Source organism: Alosa sapidissima, chromosome 1 (assembly GCF_018492685.1).
Source record: "Alosa sapidissima isolate fAloSap1 chromosome 1, fAloSap1.pri, whole genome shotgun sequence".
In the NCBI taxonomy this organism is placed as follows: Eukaryota; Metazoa; Chordata; class Actinopteri; order Clupeiformes; family Clupeidae; genus Alosa; species Alosa sapidissima.
In genome coordinates, this window is record NC_055957.1 from 52,455,095 (window position 1) to 52,473,067 (window position 17,973).

The 17,973-nt window shown below is 44.6% G+C and overlaps 1 protein-coding gene across 9 annotated transcripts in view; it reads right to left on the minus strand.

Moving 5' to 3' along the window:
• The window catches only part of si:ch211-207d6.2 (sickle tail protein), a 52,822-nt gene that overhangs the window by 26,970 nt on the left and 7,879 nt on the right, over positions 1-17,973 (minus strand). For 7 of the 9 annotated variants that reach the window (XM_042071134.1, XM_042071181.1, XM_042071125.1 and 4 more), the window contains exon 2: positions 2,756-3,039. In XM_042071134.1, coding sequence (XP_041927068.1) covers positions 2,756-3,039 — 284 coding nt within the window. Of the gene's footprint in view, positions 1-1,630; positions 1,844-2,755; positions 3,040-14,582; positions 14,760-17,973 lie in introns of those variants that run through there. The other 2 variants (XM_042071161.1, XM_042071170.1) reach the window with 2 other exon arrangements.

Below are 17,973 nucleotides of genomic sequence, written 5' to 3' on the forward strand. Positions count from 1 at the left end.
GGTGCAGGTGGAGGGTCCGGAGGTGATGAGTGGGCGTGATGCTATCTGTTTGAATACACTTGGGCACTGTGGTTTTCCTGGCAACAATTCCAACCCATTTTCCCAATCTGCCAGTAAGAATGGCGTACTGTCCCCCTCACTGAAGTGTGCTGGTGCTGCTCGACCGGACTGGGATCAAAGCCGGTCATGTGGACAGAGTACAGACAGCTAGTTACATTTGAGTGTCCAGAGCATTTTTGTTTGTGTTATTGCCAATACAACAATATGGGACACAACTGAGGTTGGAAAACAAGAAACATCAAAAACCATATAATTATATTTAAACAAGCTTATTATATTTAAATTATATTTAACACACACACACACACACACACACACACACACACACTCACACACACACACACACACAAAGCCCTGGCACCCTACATCTGCTAACACTTCCACAAGCAAAGTATCAGCTGTGGCTCCTCTGAATGCTAGCCAGTACTACAGGAATCGATCTAGAATGGATTCCAGGCATACAGGAGAGCTGGGTCACCATACGGTAGCACTCACTTGCTGTCAGAATAAGTGTTACAGTGTGTCTGTTAAACAGTCATGGAGATGGAGAAGAGGGAGAAAGAGAGAAAGAGAAATAAAGAAAGAGACAGATATTAGAGAGAGGGAGAGAGGAGCGCATGCGAGAGAAAAGGCTACCGATAAAAAGGAAAGCAGCCATCAGAGCACCACCTCAAACAGTTCACTGCATTCTCCTTTAATCACAGTCAGATGAAGAGGCAAAAGCCCTGGTCTCATCTGTACTGGTCATATGCCAGCTCTTTCAAAGGCTTGGCAGGACAGAATAAATCATGTCTCCGAAACTCCTGACCCTTCATCCATCTAGGTGCACGACTGGCAGACTATTAAGCCAAAAAGGAGTGTGCTATTAACTCCCACGGGATGTTTGGGCTCCCAGTGTTGCAATATGCAGGGGGGAATAGCATATTTGAGGGGGCTGCTCTCTGCGGATAACCTTGAGAATGAACAGTAATCCAAGCCGACCAAAGCTAATACGCCAACCAGAATGTTTCATTATTCAAAGCAGCAGCAATTGTTGCAAATCGGTGAAATGTAATAGCCTACTTTATTGTCTAGCTAGATTCCAGATTCCGGGATATTCCACCCATTTCGAAATTAACTTATAGTAAAATGATATGTTCTGAAATGCAAACTACAAATAAGTGGTTATATATCAGTAAGAAAGCATATGTTTATGTCACACCCAGTTCAACTTCTCTCAACAAGTAGTCTACAATCTAGTTGAGAGAAGAAAAAAAGACAATATAGAATATAATGGAGGCAGAGTCAGACTGATTTGGCCTACTTGGCAAAACTGAATGAAATTCATGTGGAAAAAAGTGAGCAAACCTTACGCCATCTCAGTACAGTCCATTTGGGCCACATGAAAGTTTTTACGGAGCAAAAGAGTTCTAACTTGTTATCTTTAGGCTACTTGGTGGAAAACGCAGCTACGGGAGACAAAGATAAACCAAAGGTGACAATATATATATATAGGCTACCACAAAGTAGTCATCATCGAAAATGCAAAAAAGCAAACTTGTCACAACTTGAAAAGCACATGATCACTAACCCAGCGGCGCTGCAATCATGTTCTGAAGTAATCCGACAGACTTCCACGTTTTCACGATTTCTTCATGAAAAACTGATCCAATCCAACTCGGTCCGGACTGCGAGACAAAGTAGACTATTTTTTCCTATCTCGAAACGGGACGTGGTAAGCACACGCGCTGGTGAAAAAACGGATAACTCTTGGTTCCGATGTGATAGTGGGTGGGTATTTGCCTGTAAACTGAGCTCTCTCACCAGTGACACCACTCCCCTCCATGGTAACTAACCACACCCACACATGCGGTGTTACCTGAGTCTTTCATTGTCGGTTTTTAGACGGACTTAGAAAGCAATTCATAAGACTGCGTATGGAACGATATGCTTTCCTCTCCAATTTTCAGCTTTACACATAAACTCCAACACGAACTACATAAAGTATGCCTATCTTTTTCTAACTCCATGGAAGTCCTCAACCGAGTTTTCGGGTTGATATATTGCCCAAAACAACAATATAATAATAAAATGTTCAAGGCGCTTAATAACGCTCATCTTCAACTGAAAATTTCAGATTGTATTTCAGAACAACTATTGCCTTTACATGAAATATCCTATTCTATTCACCAGGAGAAAAAAACCTCTCTGAAGCGTACGTCATTGATAGGGTACCATCTAGTGGTGAGTTCAATGCAAATGCAAATCATGTGTAACTATCATTTAGGTGTTATTTGAGTGTTATTACACCAGACCATACAGGAAGACAAGTGAAACAAACATCACAGTTGTCAAGATATGTTGTTTCAAGAAGGCTTTAACGTGATGCACGAAAAGACAACAAAATCACGTATTGGCCTGAAACAATGTGGCCTTCTTTTACATGTAACATGTTTGAAACAATCTGTGAATGTGACCTGCAGCAGAAAACATGTTGTTGATAATCGTACTGAAAGTTTTCAGTGGTGGTGGAGATATTCATAACCATTACCATTTCCCATACCTTCACAGCAGGTATACAGATCATTTAAAATATCAAGGGAGAACTCAAGGAAGAAAGCCTACAACAAATCAGTGACTGCACTGCACGACAACGTGACAGTACACTGCCAACTGGAAGACTGGGAGTCCAGGAGTGGCTTCTGGCTGTCCTTACCTGGTCCCTGATTCTCTCCTGGTGGCCCATGATGGTGGAGGCGTGGTGGGGGTACTTCTGCTTCAGGTGCTCCAGGAAGGCCTCTCGCTTGCGGTCCATGTGGTGCGGCTGCATGGTCTGTGCGTCCCCGGCGCTGCGAGGCCCCCCTACTGTGTAGCGTCTGGGCAGGGTGCGTGGGGACCAGGGGTCTGAGTGGTCACTGTCGTCTGCGCTGCTGCTGTGGTGCTGGCTGAGGGCCTCATTCTCTGTGGCGGACAGCCTCTGGTTGCTGATGTTGCCAACCTCTGAGGGGTAATCATGAAAAGGAAGGAGGGGAAAGGGTTTTATTTGAGGTGAGGGAGCAGCCCATGCAGAGTTCAGGTGCAGGTACTGGTAGTAATGTGTCAGAGCAACCAGTTTCTGACCATGTTTTATTCCCTCTCAATTCCATAATAATGATTCCTTATCCAGCTATAAAAAGTAAAACAAAAAACAAATGCAGCCTCAGTAGGTGACTGCCCATATGGTCCAATGGCTACACCTAATTAGCATGACAGGCAATTAATCCAGTAGCAGGAACTACTATCAAAGGAGCGGACTGGCATTAGCCAGGCAAGAGCAATTACGGTGATGTGTGGCCAGCAACAAAACAAGACATTTGTCACCCCATAAACAGCCTGCGTCCCAGACAGAAGCAGGCCTGTGAGGGCTCATTACGCGCCTGCAGGAACCTGTGAGGGCCGGTCCCCTGCCATGGATCTGCAGCAGAGGTCAATGCTACTGCACTCTGATGATTTAAAGTGCTGATCGCAACACCAGTGAATGAGAAGTGTGGATGTTTGTACTCATCTGTTTCTGTCCAAATCCACCTATCCATCAAAGACCAAGCAATATAGATGGTGAAAGTAGATAAGGTATACAGTACATTCTGTAGATAGATGGGAGCAGGGAGGTCTGTTTTGGTACCATACTAAATGAACTCAGCACGTCGTCTGACATAAACTGCTGCTCATAAATTTAATCAGGATGGAGCCAGTCATGTGCAGACTCCGTTTATCAACTCAAGAAATACACTGCTAAAGTAGGCCTCCCAAAATCTCTATCAGATGCCACATGACTCTCTGGTGTGCAGGTTCCGTCTGCTTTCCTGCCAGCCTGCCTGCCGTTAAACCTTTATGTTGGCTTCATGAAGAGCATTATGGAGTAGAGCTCTCCGACCAATGATAGCTTCTGACTTCAAAGCACCGAGAGTCTAATGAGGGAGTAGCTGTAATCCTCTTTATTCATTATCTCACACAAATGATGTGGGAAGGAGACGGAGAGTCTAAGAAGATGGTTGCTTGAGCAGAAGGTGCCATCTCGGTGCATATCTAAGGTATGTCCATAAGTATGTGGGAGACGTTTTTGAGTGTGTTCTGGCCTGGGGAATGTGAATGAGGAAGATAAAATATCTAATCATACCTGGCATCGCCTTCCTTAATCCTCCAAAGATTTCATATTTTGGTTACTGTGAGGCCAAGCTCTGACCTTTTTAGCTCCTAACTATGCAGACTGTTACATACATACAAGCAACAACACTGCAGTAACGTTCAGAGAATATTCATATTTGAATTCCCATACAGAGATTCTTATAAAGCCATGTTGTGTTGGGGATACCATTCTCCCATCATTTCTGTCCACCACAGTGGAAAAGATGCACAAGAGTTACTAGGAATGGATGTGTTCCCAGCTCCCTAAGCTGTGCTTGTCATCTTGTCTGAAATCACCCTGGCTCAGAGCAACATCTAGACCTTCATCCCCCTAACACACACACACACACACACACACACACACACACACACACACACACACACACACACACACACACACACACACACTCCCTCTCTCTCTCTGGACAATTGTAGTGCAGAAAAGACTGCAGTGATTAACATAAGTTTTTTAAAAAGCGTGAAAGTTGGACTGGAAACTACCTGAGGATAGATCTGAACAACAGCAACAACAAGAACAATAATATAAATAATAATAATGATAATAAAATAATAAGTCTTTTTTTATTATCTTGATGGTCTTGATTTAATGTTGCACACAATAGAAATATATTCAGAAGGATAATAGACCACCATATATAGCATGCACTGAATCATTGTGTCAAGCCATTTTCTGGCAGAACATCCTCACATAATCCAAATATGTGCTCTGAGATGCCCAAGAACAGCAAGGGTAAACAATTGGACATTGGAATCATTCTTCACACAATGTCTTGTGCTGTTGCCACCTTAATGCAATATTTATTCTGAGGTAGGACATATTGGTACATGCAGACCCTCCTAAATGCACCATAGACCAAAAAAGAGAAGACTCATACTGTTACATGTAGGGGAGATGACTTTCTGACTGTCTATGGTCACTGCAGCGAGAGAGTGTAGAAGAAAATATTTATGTTCAGTCCTTGACCGCAAATGTATGGGAGTATAGTATAGAAGTCTTGTCAGTAAAACACCCATCACATTTAGGTAGCTTTTAAGACAGCCAAGGGAAGAATAGCAATCTTGTCAAAATGCTCGTAGTGGATCAAAAGGCTGGGCAACACAGTTTTTCATTCAGTCTTCTCCTGGGGAGAGCAGTGTTGACATCACTTACAAAACATTCAAAATATATCCCCCTGATGTGATGTACACGCTGCAGGAGGTCTACTTGCATCCTCCTTCCTCTCACACCCAACAACTACTGCTTCTCACTCACACACACGCACACGCACACGCACACGCACACACACACACACACACACACATACACACACACACACACACAGCTAGAGAGGGCAAAAGGACAGAGCTTCCCTTTGAGCAGCTGCTGCCCCACTGTCCTACGGTAGAAATTGTGAGAAAGCTTTCCTGGAAAAACCCTCTTCGCTTCACCAGCTTCCATCAACAGACTGATGATCCTTATCTCTTTCCTTCCACTGCAAGACGAAAGGAGAAAACACTGGCATTGTCCCTGCAAACTATTTTTCCGAGAGGAAGGTCAAACGATAGACACTTAAGGATATCCTCCTGTTGTGACGTAATTCATTCTTTCCCCAATTTTGCCTTTCTAGTGTGTGTGTGTGTGTGTGTGTGTGACAGAGAGAGAGAGAGAGAGAGAGAGAGAGAGAGAGAGAGAAAGAGTGTGTGTGTGTGTGTGTGTGTCTTACACATCCACTGTCATGAAGGAGCGCAGTAGGACTCGTCAAAGAACCAAAACAAAATGAGAAGGTTATTAACTCTAATGTATCCATCTTTGTAATCCTTGGTTGTAGATATAGAAATTGTTTGATAGAGTCAGATGTCTCACATTGACATCTCCTAATGATGTATCCACCTGTGTCATTAACATGCAAATGTCAAGAAGTAGGATGATGGCAAAATGGGACTGCATTATTGTATAACATTTTCATTGTTGGGTTTTCTTATCTATTATCCTCACCAGCACCTGCTGTGAAGTCTTAATTACATGCATATATGAACACACACAGACACACAGACACACACACACACACACACACACACACACACACACACACACACACACACACACACACACACACACACACACACTTACTCACACACACACACAGACACAAAACACACAGCAATTAGCCTACTACCTGCTTGTTGCTGACTTGCTTGCCATTAAGTTGTCATGGGATGGGCCCTGTAGATAGGGCCAGACAAGAGCCTCATTATCTAGCTCTCCATGGCAGAGATGCTCGCCGAATGCCTGCCAGTGGCTCCAGTGTTTTAACATAGCAGAGGGAGAAAGTAATCCTTCTGTGGCGGAGGCGATTAACTCCAGGAACATGACGAGGCACAAGCTAAATTGCTGTGTAGGAGGAAACTCGCCGCAGAAGGAAAGGAAGGAATGGGAAAACGAAAGAGGGAAAAAACAGCAGTAATTAATGTAAGAGTCGTTATGAATTGGAGGCGGATGTTGACTGAAGAAATGAAAACCGAAGAGATTTTCACTCAGTGCATTAATAGGCTGCCAAGGAGGCCCATATTTCAACAGGGGGTTTAATTCTCTAATTACCACACCCATGTTTTAGGACAGCAGCCAACGAGGGTTCTAAACCTATATGACTTACAACATCTGTCTCATCCCAAACTACTGTACTGCTGAACTGAACTATTTAGATAAAACCCAGCCATAGCAGTTAGGTATGCAAGCCTGCCCGTGTTTATGCGTATGTGTGTGTGTGTGAGAGAGAGTCTGCGTGTGTTTGACAGGAGATGTGAGCATGCCACTGTAATTAGGGCAAGTCTACAAACTGATTTTTAACAGTTTGATGGTTTTTCCGCACATGGCAGGTAGCTGCCTCAGGGTAAGGCAACAGGAAACACCCCTGACCTTACTCTCATAGATCTTTCCTCTGTCAATCTGTAGGTAACAAGTAGACACTTGAAAGATCTGTTTAGAAAACATCTAAAAATAAGAGGAAGGAGAAATGAGAGTGTAACTTGTACAAACATTCTTAAAAATGTAGCAGGTGAGCCATAAGTCTACCTTGGACTCAGTAGTCTTTGATATATTGCGAAGATGCAGATGAAGACTCCGTGGGAGCACCTCTGCTGGGATTATTCTTACAGCCGAGTTTTAGAAGACTGGTCTAATTTTTTCGAATGTGCACGCCACTATCACGTCTGGTGCAGCCAGTTCCAGGAACTATAGTGGAAGTGAATTGTTGCAGCATACGTTTAGCGAACAGAACGCTTCAGTTGTGTGCAGTTGTGTAGCCTCATTCAGTGACCTTTAGTTGTGTGCAGTTGTGTAGCCTCATTCAATGAACAGAATGCTTCAGTTGTGTGTCCGGTGTTGCCCCGTTGTTAATCACCGGTCAGGAAGTATAACGAGTGTAACGAATTGCTTTACTGCATTCAAATACACATACATAAATACAAATACAGGCACCGGCTAGAAAAAGGTAGCGATGGAGTTTCTCAGACATTCGTCATGACAGAGCAAGCGAAAAATAAGCAAAAACCGGAACATAAAAACAGTAAGGAAATTGCCAATACTGCATAGTTTACCTTTAAGGGTGAAAAGAGTCTATTTTCTGTGTTGCACATAATTTTGTGTACAACCGAAAGGAAGCCCACTGTTTCTTAACTATGTGTAAGTGGGTTGTGGAGTGGTCTGAAACTTGTTGCACACTGCCATTTAAAGCCCCCATTTATAAGAATGGAAATAATAAAAGGAAAAAATGATAACTTAAGTATCTCTGTATGGAACACATACCCTTGACATAATTACTAAAATGACTAGTTATGCCTAATTACTAGTGGTTAGTATTGTTAAGATGTTCACAGTGTCCAGCAGAATGTCACAAAAACAGATTTGTTTTGTGGAGCTTTTCATCTGCACTTTGTGTTAACATGGTGTGATTCGTATGGGATGATGGAAGTGTTGGGCATAAAAAAAGAGCCAGTACCCTCTTGTTTGGCTCTTTCAGGAGAGAGACTTTTTAAATTGCCTGAATTCACATTTGTGCTCATTGGAAAATCTACATGAACCATGAGTGCCTGTACCAACTGTGATAAGCAGCTTAGCATACTTACCTTCGGACTGGATAATAAGAAAATAATTAGTTTTATCTGTGCAATGTTCTGTTTGCTTGTTTGTGTAGATTTTCAGATTTACTTCTCTCACAACTAAAACGGCATGCAACAGAACAGAGCCTCTGAGAACATACTACATCTAAAGTTGAGCAAACTATTGTAGTATCTACATTCTCTTAAGAATGTTTGTGTGTGTGTCATGTTTAATCTCATTTGACAGTGTGGAAGGATCAGCCAAATTTGTGCATCTCCACCATGTTTGTTGTGGATTAAGCTAAGCCAAGCGTATCATTACAAGCTACGAGATCCAGTGATTTTTCAAACTCTATTGACATGAATTTCAGACTTTGTCATGGCAACAACCTCCAGTGCTCATGGCGTTCTGAGATCTTGGGTAATCAGTTGGGAATGCAGTAACCACTCCCTGCTGAGCTATAATGTGTCTCCAACTGGACCCGCTCCATCTCACACACAGTAAAGACGAGTGGTTGGATGGCAAGTGATACTTTTGGCCTGGTCTGCATGTCATATGTACACTTAGATCACACTTCCTCTGTGGATGGCATACTTGCCAGTGCTTAACAGCACTTAAAAGTCTGCGTATCACCAACTGTGTGTTCAGTTGCACAACTGTGTCTTTTCCGTAGACAACCTCCAAGACTAATGTTAACTATGTTGAATTTATCACATTGGGAATGACCCCTTCTTTGCTTGTCACTTAAGGAAATAATCTGGGAATAATAGCAAAAGCTGCAGTGCACTCCCACAGCAACAAAGACAAAGAGGGTCTGGAAAACATTATTATCATAAGGATTTGATTTCACTTCGTATTAGTTTCCATCCCTACATAAAATAGCAAAGCAATATGGAATTGCATTCCGCTGATGAGAGATCTACAAAGTGAAATTATAGAAGTAAATAAAGTTGTATGATTTTTCCTTTGTAAAGTGCTCTTTGAATAGGTAATTCTTATAAACCTATGCAGGGATATGCATTGGACTAAACAACATGCAAACCTCTGCAAGGTGTCCATATTGCAGTGAAGGGATCGGCTCACATTTTAGGCCTATTGTTTATATTTTTGGCCGTTTCAGCCCTTCCTGCCATTATATGACTCCAGGGCGAGGAATGTTCCATGAACCTGGCAGCTCAGTCTGAACCTGAACCAGAGAGCCACCGGTGCCCAACAGGATACACATCCCCGCTCAGATTCCCGAAGGGTATCCAAACATTTCCACTTCTGTGTTCTTTGCTCTGTGGCCAAAACGACCTTAAGCGTTAATATTTTACAAAGGAAATCCACACGTCTCAACGCTGCTTAACCCAGAGAGCTCTCCTCAAGTTAACATCCACAAACGTGAAAACACCGAGCCATGGCCTTGACATTACTTTTGCTGCCTGGAAATGTGTGTTGTTCTTTATCAAGGTTTGTGTAACTACCTGAGAGGGAGAGTTTTTTTTAGCACACCGCGTCGGCAAAGGGCTCCGAAGCTGTTTGTTATTCCGCGGAGTCGGTTTTCTTCTGCCTGGCCGGCCCGGTCACTAACCATCTCATTTGAAGTCCTCACCTGTTTACTGTTTCATGGATAGGCTTCGGGAGCTGTGCTTTTCCAAGACCAGGCAGAGATGATGAACACTGGGGCTCACACAGGTCGCACCACAGTGCATTGTGAAACATCTGCCGAGCTCGTCTGAGGTGAGGTTTTCAGATGTATAAAAGATTTACTTTAGGAAAATGTATCAGAAAGAAATAAAACTGCTGAAGGACCTGACAGCTGTGATAAAGGATTCCAATAATCCCAGCACTGTAGCATAAGCAGCGCAGCAAGTATTAAATGTTTCCATTCTACTTACTTATGAGATTCGGTCCTAGTATCCGTCTGAATGAAGCTGAGGCAACTACTCTATTAGTACACTTTAACTAATTATTTGAAAAAATGGTGTCAGATATGTTTGAGATCCACAGAGTTAGCACTCTAAGGTAGTACATTCCAATTAGGGACAACACAGTTCATAAACTTGGCAGTATATGGCGAATGTTTACAATGTAGGTGAGCGTGGCACTTGTTTGTTTAACTGTAATACCCTCCAGCCTTAACACTCAGGCTGGTCCATTTGGCACAGATGTGAAGCACTAACACCACACTACTATGTCATATGTGGTCCAGATGGATACAACGCATATGCCCCAAAACTCTCCCAACTAACCTCCTCTAACAGAAATCAATCAATTTGCAGAGTGTGTTTATTTGACTCATTCAACTAATATCATTAGATTGATATGGTTTGACAAACATTGATGATTTTTACATACCATCCACAGCAAAATTGTGGATGCCAGTTATCAGGCCAACTGCCTCACTGACATGCTAGCTAGGGCAAGCCGAGCTTCCCCAGTAAGCAGTGAGATATTCTTAACCCAGTGCAGGAGTGCTTGAGCCACTAACCTCATCAGCCTCACAGCTTTGTGAACAGTGAACTGGACTGGAAGAGGAGTGACTCAGCTGCAGCCCCCACTGCTCCATCCATATTCATGACATTAAAGTCACATAATAGCCTCAGAGCTCTCAAATTGTGCTTTCATTAAGCAATCTGTCATGTGTTAAGGAGGAAACCAGTCCTCATAGACACATACTCGTCTAAAAAATGGGAGAAGCAGCACAGTATATAGGGAGTAAAATGACCCAGTGAGGACCTTACAGAGGGATGCAGAATGGCTGAAAGAAGTTTCTGCAAGCTCGTCAATTACCCGCCTGGCCGCCCTAGTCTGTTTGTACTAACAGAACATGACATCAGCCCCGGCTGCCTGTCCGCTTGGAGATGGAGCCTCTTGTCCAAACGCAGGACAAAAACCGAGGCTTACTTCCTGACGGCCATGACTCATACAAAGATGTTCTACTTTAAAATGTCAGTGTGAGGACAGTTGGATGATTAAGAGCCCAAAATACCAGCAGTGGCAGCATGGTTATCAGCACATTCGAGCCTGTGCATTCAGTGCTGCACCAGTGTATAGATAACCTGACTCTCGCCAGATGTATTTCGTTCCGCCTAGCTCCACTCATCCATCTGGGATCAATCCATTGGAGAGGTGTTTCAGAAGGCTGGGCCTTATCAAAAATGCATTGGATAAGCCACTTGTCCGTCATCTATTGACGTGCTACTTCAACCACTCACATCAAAGCCAACCCGTGACACTGAGAACAGTCTCACAGTCGCTTCTATGCTACGTCACATCTATGAAACTCCTGCCCTGCGTCCTGATTGGCTCTACCATAAAATCTGGTGCTGAAATCACTCTCAACAGAAGCGATCCCAGATGGAGGTGAGTGGAGCTAGGCGGTAACCTGACCCTAGCCAGATGAATTTCGTTCCGCTATAGCTCCGCCTAGCTTCACTCACATCCATCTGGGGCCTCTTCCATTGAGAGTGATTTCTGCAACCGACTTTATGGTTCAGCCAATCAGGAAGCAGGGCGGGAGTTTCATAGATGTGACATAGCGTAGAAGCGACTGTGACACTGTTATTAGCGTCACGGGTTGGCTTCGATGTGAGTGGTTGAAGTAGCACGTCAATAGATGACGGACAAGTGGCTTATTCAATCATATGCAAGCATTTTTTGATTAGGCCCAGCCTTCTGAAGCAACACTTCAATGGATCGGTTCCAGATGGATGAGTGGAGCTAGGCGGAGCGAAATTCATCTGGCTAGGGTCAGGTTAGCTAGGCGGAGCTAGGCGGAACGAAATTCATCTGGCAAGTCAGGTCAGTGTATAGATGCATTCAGGGCCGGTTCTAGCCTACTACATTTGGGTTGGCTGGTAGAACTTTTGAGTGGGCAACATAGCAAAGCGGTGAAATTGGATCAAAATTGACATAAACACGAAACACAAAATCTTTAAAAATGGCCAGAGTTTTCCTTTAAAGCATCAGCTGGGGTGTTTACATAGGCCTACTGCACAGCTATGTACCAGATAGCTACCATGACACTCAACACCAACTCATCTACATCCAAGCTGGGTTTGAGGCTGCACACTGCGCAGATGCACAACTGAAAACAAAAAACATCTTGACTTTGTTTGGGTGGGCCTGGAGCCGGCCCTGAATGCATTTTACAATGTTGCCAAAACGAATGACCAGTCTTTAATCCTAATCCAGATCATATGCTCACTCTGGGTTTTACATTCTGAATGACTTCCTGAATGAGATACCTGTGGAATCTGTGCTTACACTATGATCACTGTGTTTATGCGGAGTATCTGTGTAACGTCTCAGAAGCTGTTGGTTTGGCCTACAGTAAAACCACGCAGCTTTCAACTGACGTCAACCTGCCTTTATCACCGTCATCACCCACAGCGAAGCATGAAGTGTTAAATCTCAGTGGGTCTGCCATAATCTCTAACCGCGTACAAACCCTCATATGTGGTCAAACCTGGCGCGTTTTATTTGTTTGATGTTTCATGAGCTTTGACCTCCCCCCCACACGAACAAATATTGAAATTGAGGCTCAATTTGCACGTGCACGTGCACACTCACACACACACATTCATATTAAGGCCGTGTCAACACATGGCTGAATTCCCATCAGTCACCAGTCCCGTGCTCTGAACCTGACACCTGTTGCCGGCTGTCTAGACCCCCACCCCCCCACCCGTGTGGTCCCAGTGCATCCCGCCGTATCTACAGGAGATCAGTGCTGGCACGGCCTATAGCGCACGGCCTGAATATAAACCTGGGTCAGCAATGCAGAGGAATGTCATCCAGACTGCACGCTCTCCCGGACAGTGTCGGACACAAACGATGCGGATCAAAAGATTTGGGCTGCGTTGTCTTCATCAGCAGTTCAGCAGCTCACCAAAACAATTAAGCTTCATCGGCCAGCACTATTTTATAACATGCTTCATTTAGCCAGAGAGGCAGGCGTGCCAAAACCCCTTGGCTGGTATGCAATACCATAATGACAAGCGAGGTCCAAACTACATTGTATTATACTGTGGCAAATACCCTGATGGACAAAAAACACACACACACACACAAGAACAAAGAGGAGAGGAAAGTGTGCAGTGAAAAAACTGTGTGGACTGAGCCAGTGAACTGCCAGGCTATAAGTTAGGATGAGGGGGCTTGCCGATATAAAAGCTAAAAAATATGTGTGTCCAAAAAACCAACTGTGATTTTCTTTAATGTTTCCAGGGTTGTATGATTATTGCCACCAAATGAATAAGGAATTCTAGTTCCATCTCCATCACAGAAATGAAACTGCTCGAGGGTCTGGCCACCATCTTCCAGTTATTCCATAAAATGGGACATTTGAGCTAATAAAAAACTACAGTGAAAACACCAGACAGTCACAGAGCAGTTTCCAAGGCAAGACACACACACACACACGCACACCCACACACAGACACACACAGTCACACACACACACATTAGAATTTGAGCACAGCGGTGAGGAATCAGAGTGCCAAAGTGAGCCACAGAGACGACCTGTGGGTTCGTCCAGCCAAACTCTCATCCCTCGCTATCCCCCCCACCCCCACCCCACCTCCCTGCGGACCTCACTTTTCATTCCAGACGAGCCCTTCGTTTAATTAAGTCTTGAGATGGATGCGGCCTTTCACTCTTGCTGCCAGTCCCCTAAGTGTATTTATGCAGCCGGGCCAGCAGCTCGCTCAATGACTCTGTCATTCACGCACAGCACAGGGAGTCTCTTTACTACTGCAAAACCAGCCCGCTCCAGAGAGCCGGCCCCGCCGTCCACTCTGGGAGGTGCCCCGCTGTCTTGAGTCAACAGATGACAATACCATGGGTGGGAGAAGGGAGAGAAAGTACCCAAATGTCTTAGCTTCAGCGCATCACAGGATATGTTTAACAGATCAAATGGTGGCGGACAATATAATGAGTTTAACATCACCATGGAAAAATAAATATATATTTTCAGGATCCCACACATATTACTGTTGGCTACCTAATATGTTAAGCTTATGAAACACACACAAAATCAAGTTTCTGATCAGTTCAAACTTCCGTTTATACTTTTTGTATAAAGTCTTTGCTAATCTGATCTTATTCAGCCACTTCCTGCAAAACCTCAGCTCTAAGTCTACAGCAGACATTGTAAAGATTCAGTCACAAGATAGAGCTATGCTGCTTCAACAAACAAACTACTTCTTAAGAAAAACATCAATTTTGTTTATCGAGCTGCCTGATATGCCTCCAGCTGATTCTCTAGTTCTCTGTATTGTTGGAGTGCACTCACCCTCCTTCTCTGAGAAAGTCTCCAGCTCTGTAGAGTGTTATCCGGCTGCAATAGTGAATGAGTGAGTGTGTGTGAGTGTGTATGTATGTGTATATCCCTCCCCTCCGGTGGCTCGGGCTCTTCCTGTCCACTCTTTGGCCGTGCTGCGTTCTGTTGTGTAGGACTGTGCTCGAGTGGCCTGCCCTTCCTCCACTGTGCCAACCCAGTTCAGCCAGCCAGCTTTTCAGTGGCCTCTCTACTGAGAGAATGTTTATGTAAGTTGTGTATGTGTGTATGTGTGTATGTGTGTGTGTGTGTGTGTGTGTGTATGTGTGTGTGTGTGTGTTTGGGGGTTGGGGATGGGGGTGGGTGGTGGGAGGTGTTTGTGCATTTGAGGGAGGGTGTCTGTGTGTTCTCATGTGCATGTGTGTGTGAGGGGGAGAGAAGAGAGAGAGAGAGGGAGAGAGAGAAAGTAGAGAGCAAGAGTTAGAGAGAAAAAAAGTGAGTGGGTGGGTGGAGGAGAGGGACAATGCTTGTAGAACTCTTGCTAAGGAATCACTAACCTTATTTCAGTATGTGTGTGTGAGAGAGAGTGTAAGAAAGAGTGGAATGGTGGTGGTGGTTGTGATGGGGGGGGGGGGGGGGCACATCCTCTGTTTCACTCCTCCAACAAAGGTGTGGTCTCTTCTTCCTGAGGTTCATGCAGGACAAAGGAGATTGGGCTCCTACAGATGAGTGACTTCATCCTCACATTTCAAAACAGACGGGGCTGGGCGTCTCACCCCTGCTCACACACACCCCAACCATGAGCCTTGACTGAGAACAACACAGAGGCTGCCTGAGATTATGGGATTGTAACACACCTGCACAGCACAAAGAGCAAGGGACAGTTTTGTTGCTGTTGACGGCCTTCTATTGTTTTAGGACACAAAATGCTAAAACCATCGGGCTTCCCTGGTTGAATCAACTAACCGCATGTTTTCACACAGAGTGCAAACTCAAAACAATAACCTCAACACAGCCATTCTTATACATTACCAGCACCTGTCTTTGTTTGCAGGAACTGTTCATGGTTGCTTAGAGATCCATGTTGGAGTTAATCACTCATTTCCTGACGTTATCCTTCCTTTCCTTCTCTCTCTCTCTCTGTCTGTCGCTCCCTTTCTCTGTTTCTGTCTCAGAGGAGTGGGCACACCCACTGATTTACTGGCCAAGACTCAGGCCTCTTGTGACTGCCCCATGCTACCTCATAGCCCTGCTCCTCTGTCTCAGTGGCAGTTTTCACTGACTACAATCATTATTCCTACAGTCAGATGCTTCACCACACCATCCTCCACAGCCCTGTCCGTCCGTGGCAGCCTTAATGTGTGTGCTATTGAAGACGGCACTGCTTAGCCTAAAAGTAACACAATGTAACATCTGAATGAGCTTTATGTACTCTTGCCTGCATGAGTAACCAAGACAACAAACAAATAGATGAAGAGAATGGCATGAATATTTGATGTAAACCCATGGATAAAAAAGTGGAGTTGGCTGGAAGGCAAAGCCAGGACTGACAGACTCATTCCCCAGAAATGCCATGACATCACATTTATTTCCTCAGAAAATCTTGCAGCGTAAGAGTGAAAGCATCTCTCTCTCTCTCCCCCCCTCTCTCTCTACTGACCTAAGCCCAGCCTAAAAGCATAAGCCCTGCCAATATGAGTTTCTGAGGAAGAAAAACTGAATGGCTAGAACAGGCTTTGCCTCTAGGTAAAGAGTTGATTCACAGGTGCTATCTTGGATGACACCATCATTGGAAAAACTATACCACAGACAGACACACAGTATCTTTCATGTTATTTATAGAATGTGGACCTTTAATGTAATATTATCTTTGCCTTCTGGTGTAACTATTCTGCATGCACGCAGGCTAGTGAAGGCATTTGAAGGATTGTCTAAAGCTTGCATGATAGCAAAACTCCAGAATACTCCAGTGGGCAATGCTGACATTTTAAATCAAGTGGATGCTTCGAGAACTTTACCATAACCCAAGAGACAGCGAGCGCAGACATTTAAAACACGAGGCAGAGTGTGAATTCCTGATGAAGCAGAGAGACAGAGCAACGTGGTTTTGTTCTCTACCTTAATGTAATTTTATGTCAACAGCCCCAATTTCCTCCTCGTGAAATGACTATTAGGCATGCTTCTGGTGAGTTAGTCTGGGTTTATGAGAAACACACCGTTATTCTTATGTAATGTTGTAGATTACCTTGCTGCTCGGTTGTCGGTGGAAGGGTAAATAAAGTTGCCCACAAATCCAAATTGTGAACTGATCTTGATTCTATTGCACGAGTAAACTCTAGGTCTGCCTGAATCAGGCCCGGAGAGAGAGAGAGTGTGTGTGTGTGTGTGTGTGTGTTTACTGAAGCCTTGCCCTGAGCTCCTTGGCTATGCTCCAGCATTTATATTTAACTATTCTATTCTACCCTGGGGCTTGGTGGCGTCCGCACCATTGTAAAGCATTTTGTTTTCAGATGGAAAACACAGAGGTGTTCTGAGCCATCAGCAAAGAGAAACCCATCTGCCTCTGGGGGACTGAGGAGGTGGAGCTAGAGCCTCCATAATACTCTGACATCCACCGTCGATCTTAGGTTGCACGGGTGCACTTTTCCAGCTCGGAGCGGCGGGCGCGCACGGACAGTCCTAAAAATACACCTAGGGAATTTGATGGGTTCCTACAGGCCTGGCCGCGGCGAGGATTTCTCAAACTGGGAGCCTGCCAAAAGGATGTGACACGTAAGGTCTCCCGTGTGACAGGCCGGGTGAGCGGTGCACGGCACGGGGAGACACAGATGCAAGGAGCAGCGGCGGAGGGGTCCGCGCGCCCGTTGACAAAGCCGAGCTGATTGATCTGGTTCACTCGTGCCCCCGAGCGGGATCTCTGGTCTGCCGTGCCGATGTGACGGTTCACTACACACCCTAGCGAACGAGAGGAAGCGAGGGAAGGACTGTGCTTACAGAGGAGGAAAAACTGCAGATTGCATTACAGAGGGCAGGAAAAATTCTGGGTGGTTGAAGGGATTTTTTTCCCCCTTTTTGTATGTGCATGAGTTCCTACTTAGGGTCACTAACAGGGGGAGACAGCTGTGAACATGGTGAGATGGAAAGTTCTTGATTCAGAGGATGGTGTGGTGTGTGATATCCATTGGAGATGATGAGGGGGCACAACATTAGAGTGGGGAAATGCCACACCCAGCAAACAGAAAGCCCAGCGCAGCAGTAGACCGGTCCTTATGTTTGCTGAAACAAGATCTACAACATGAATATCACTAATGTTTTTGATCAAGATGCTAGTATATGTCATTACAAATCAATGTCTTCATAGACTCCAGACAGACACAATGACAACTTTCATGAATTTTGGTGAGCT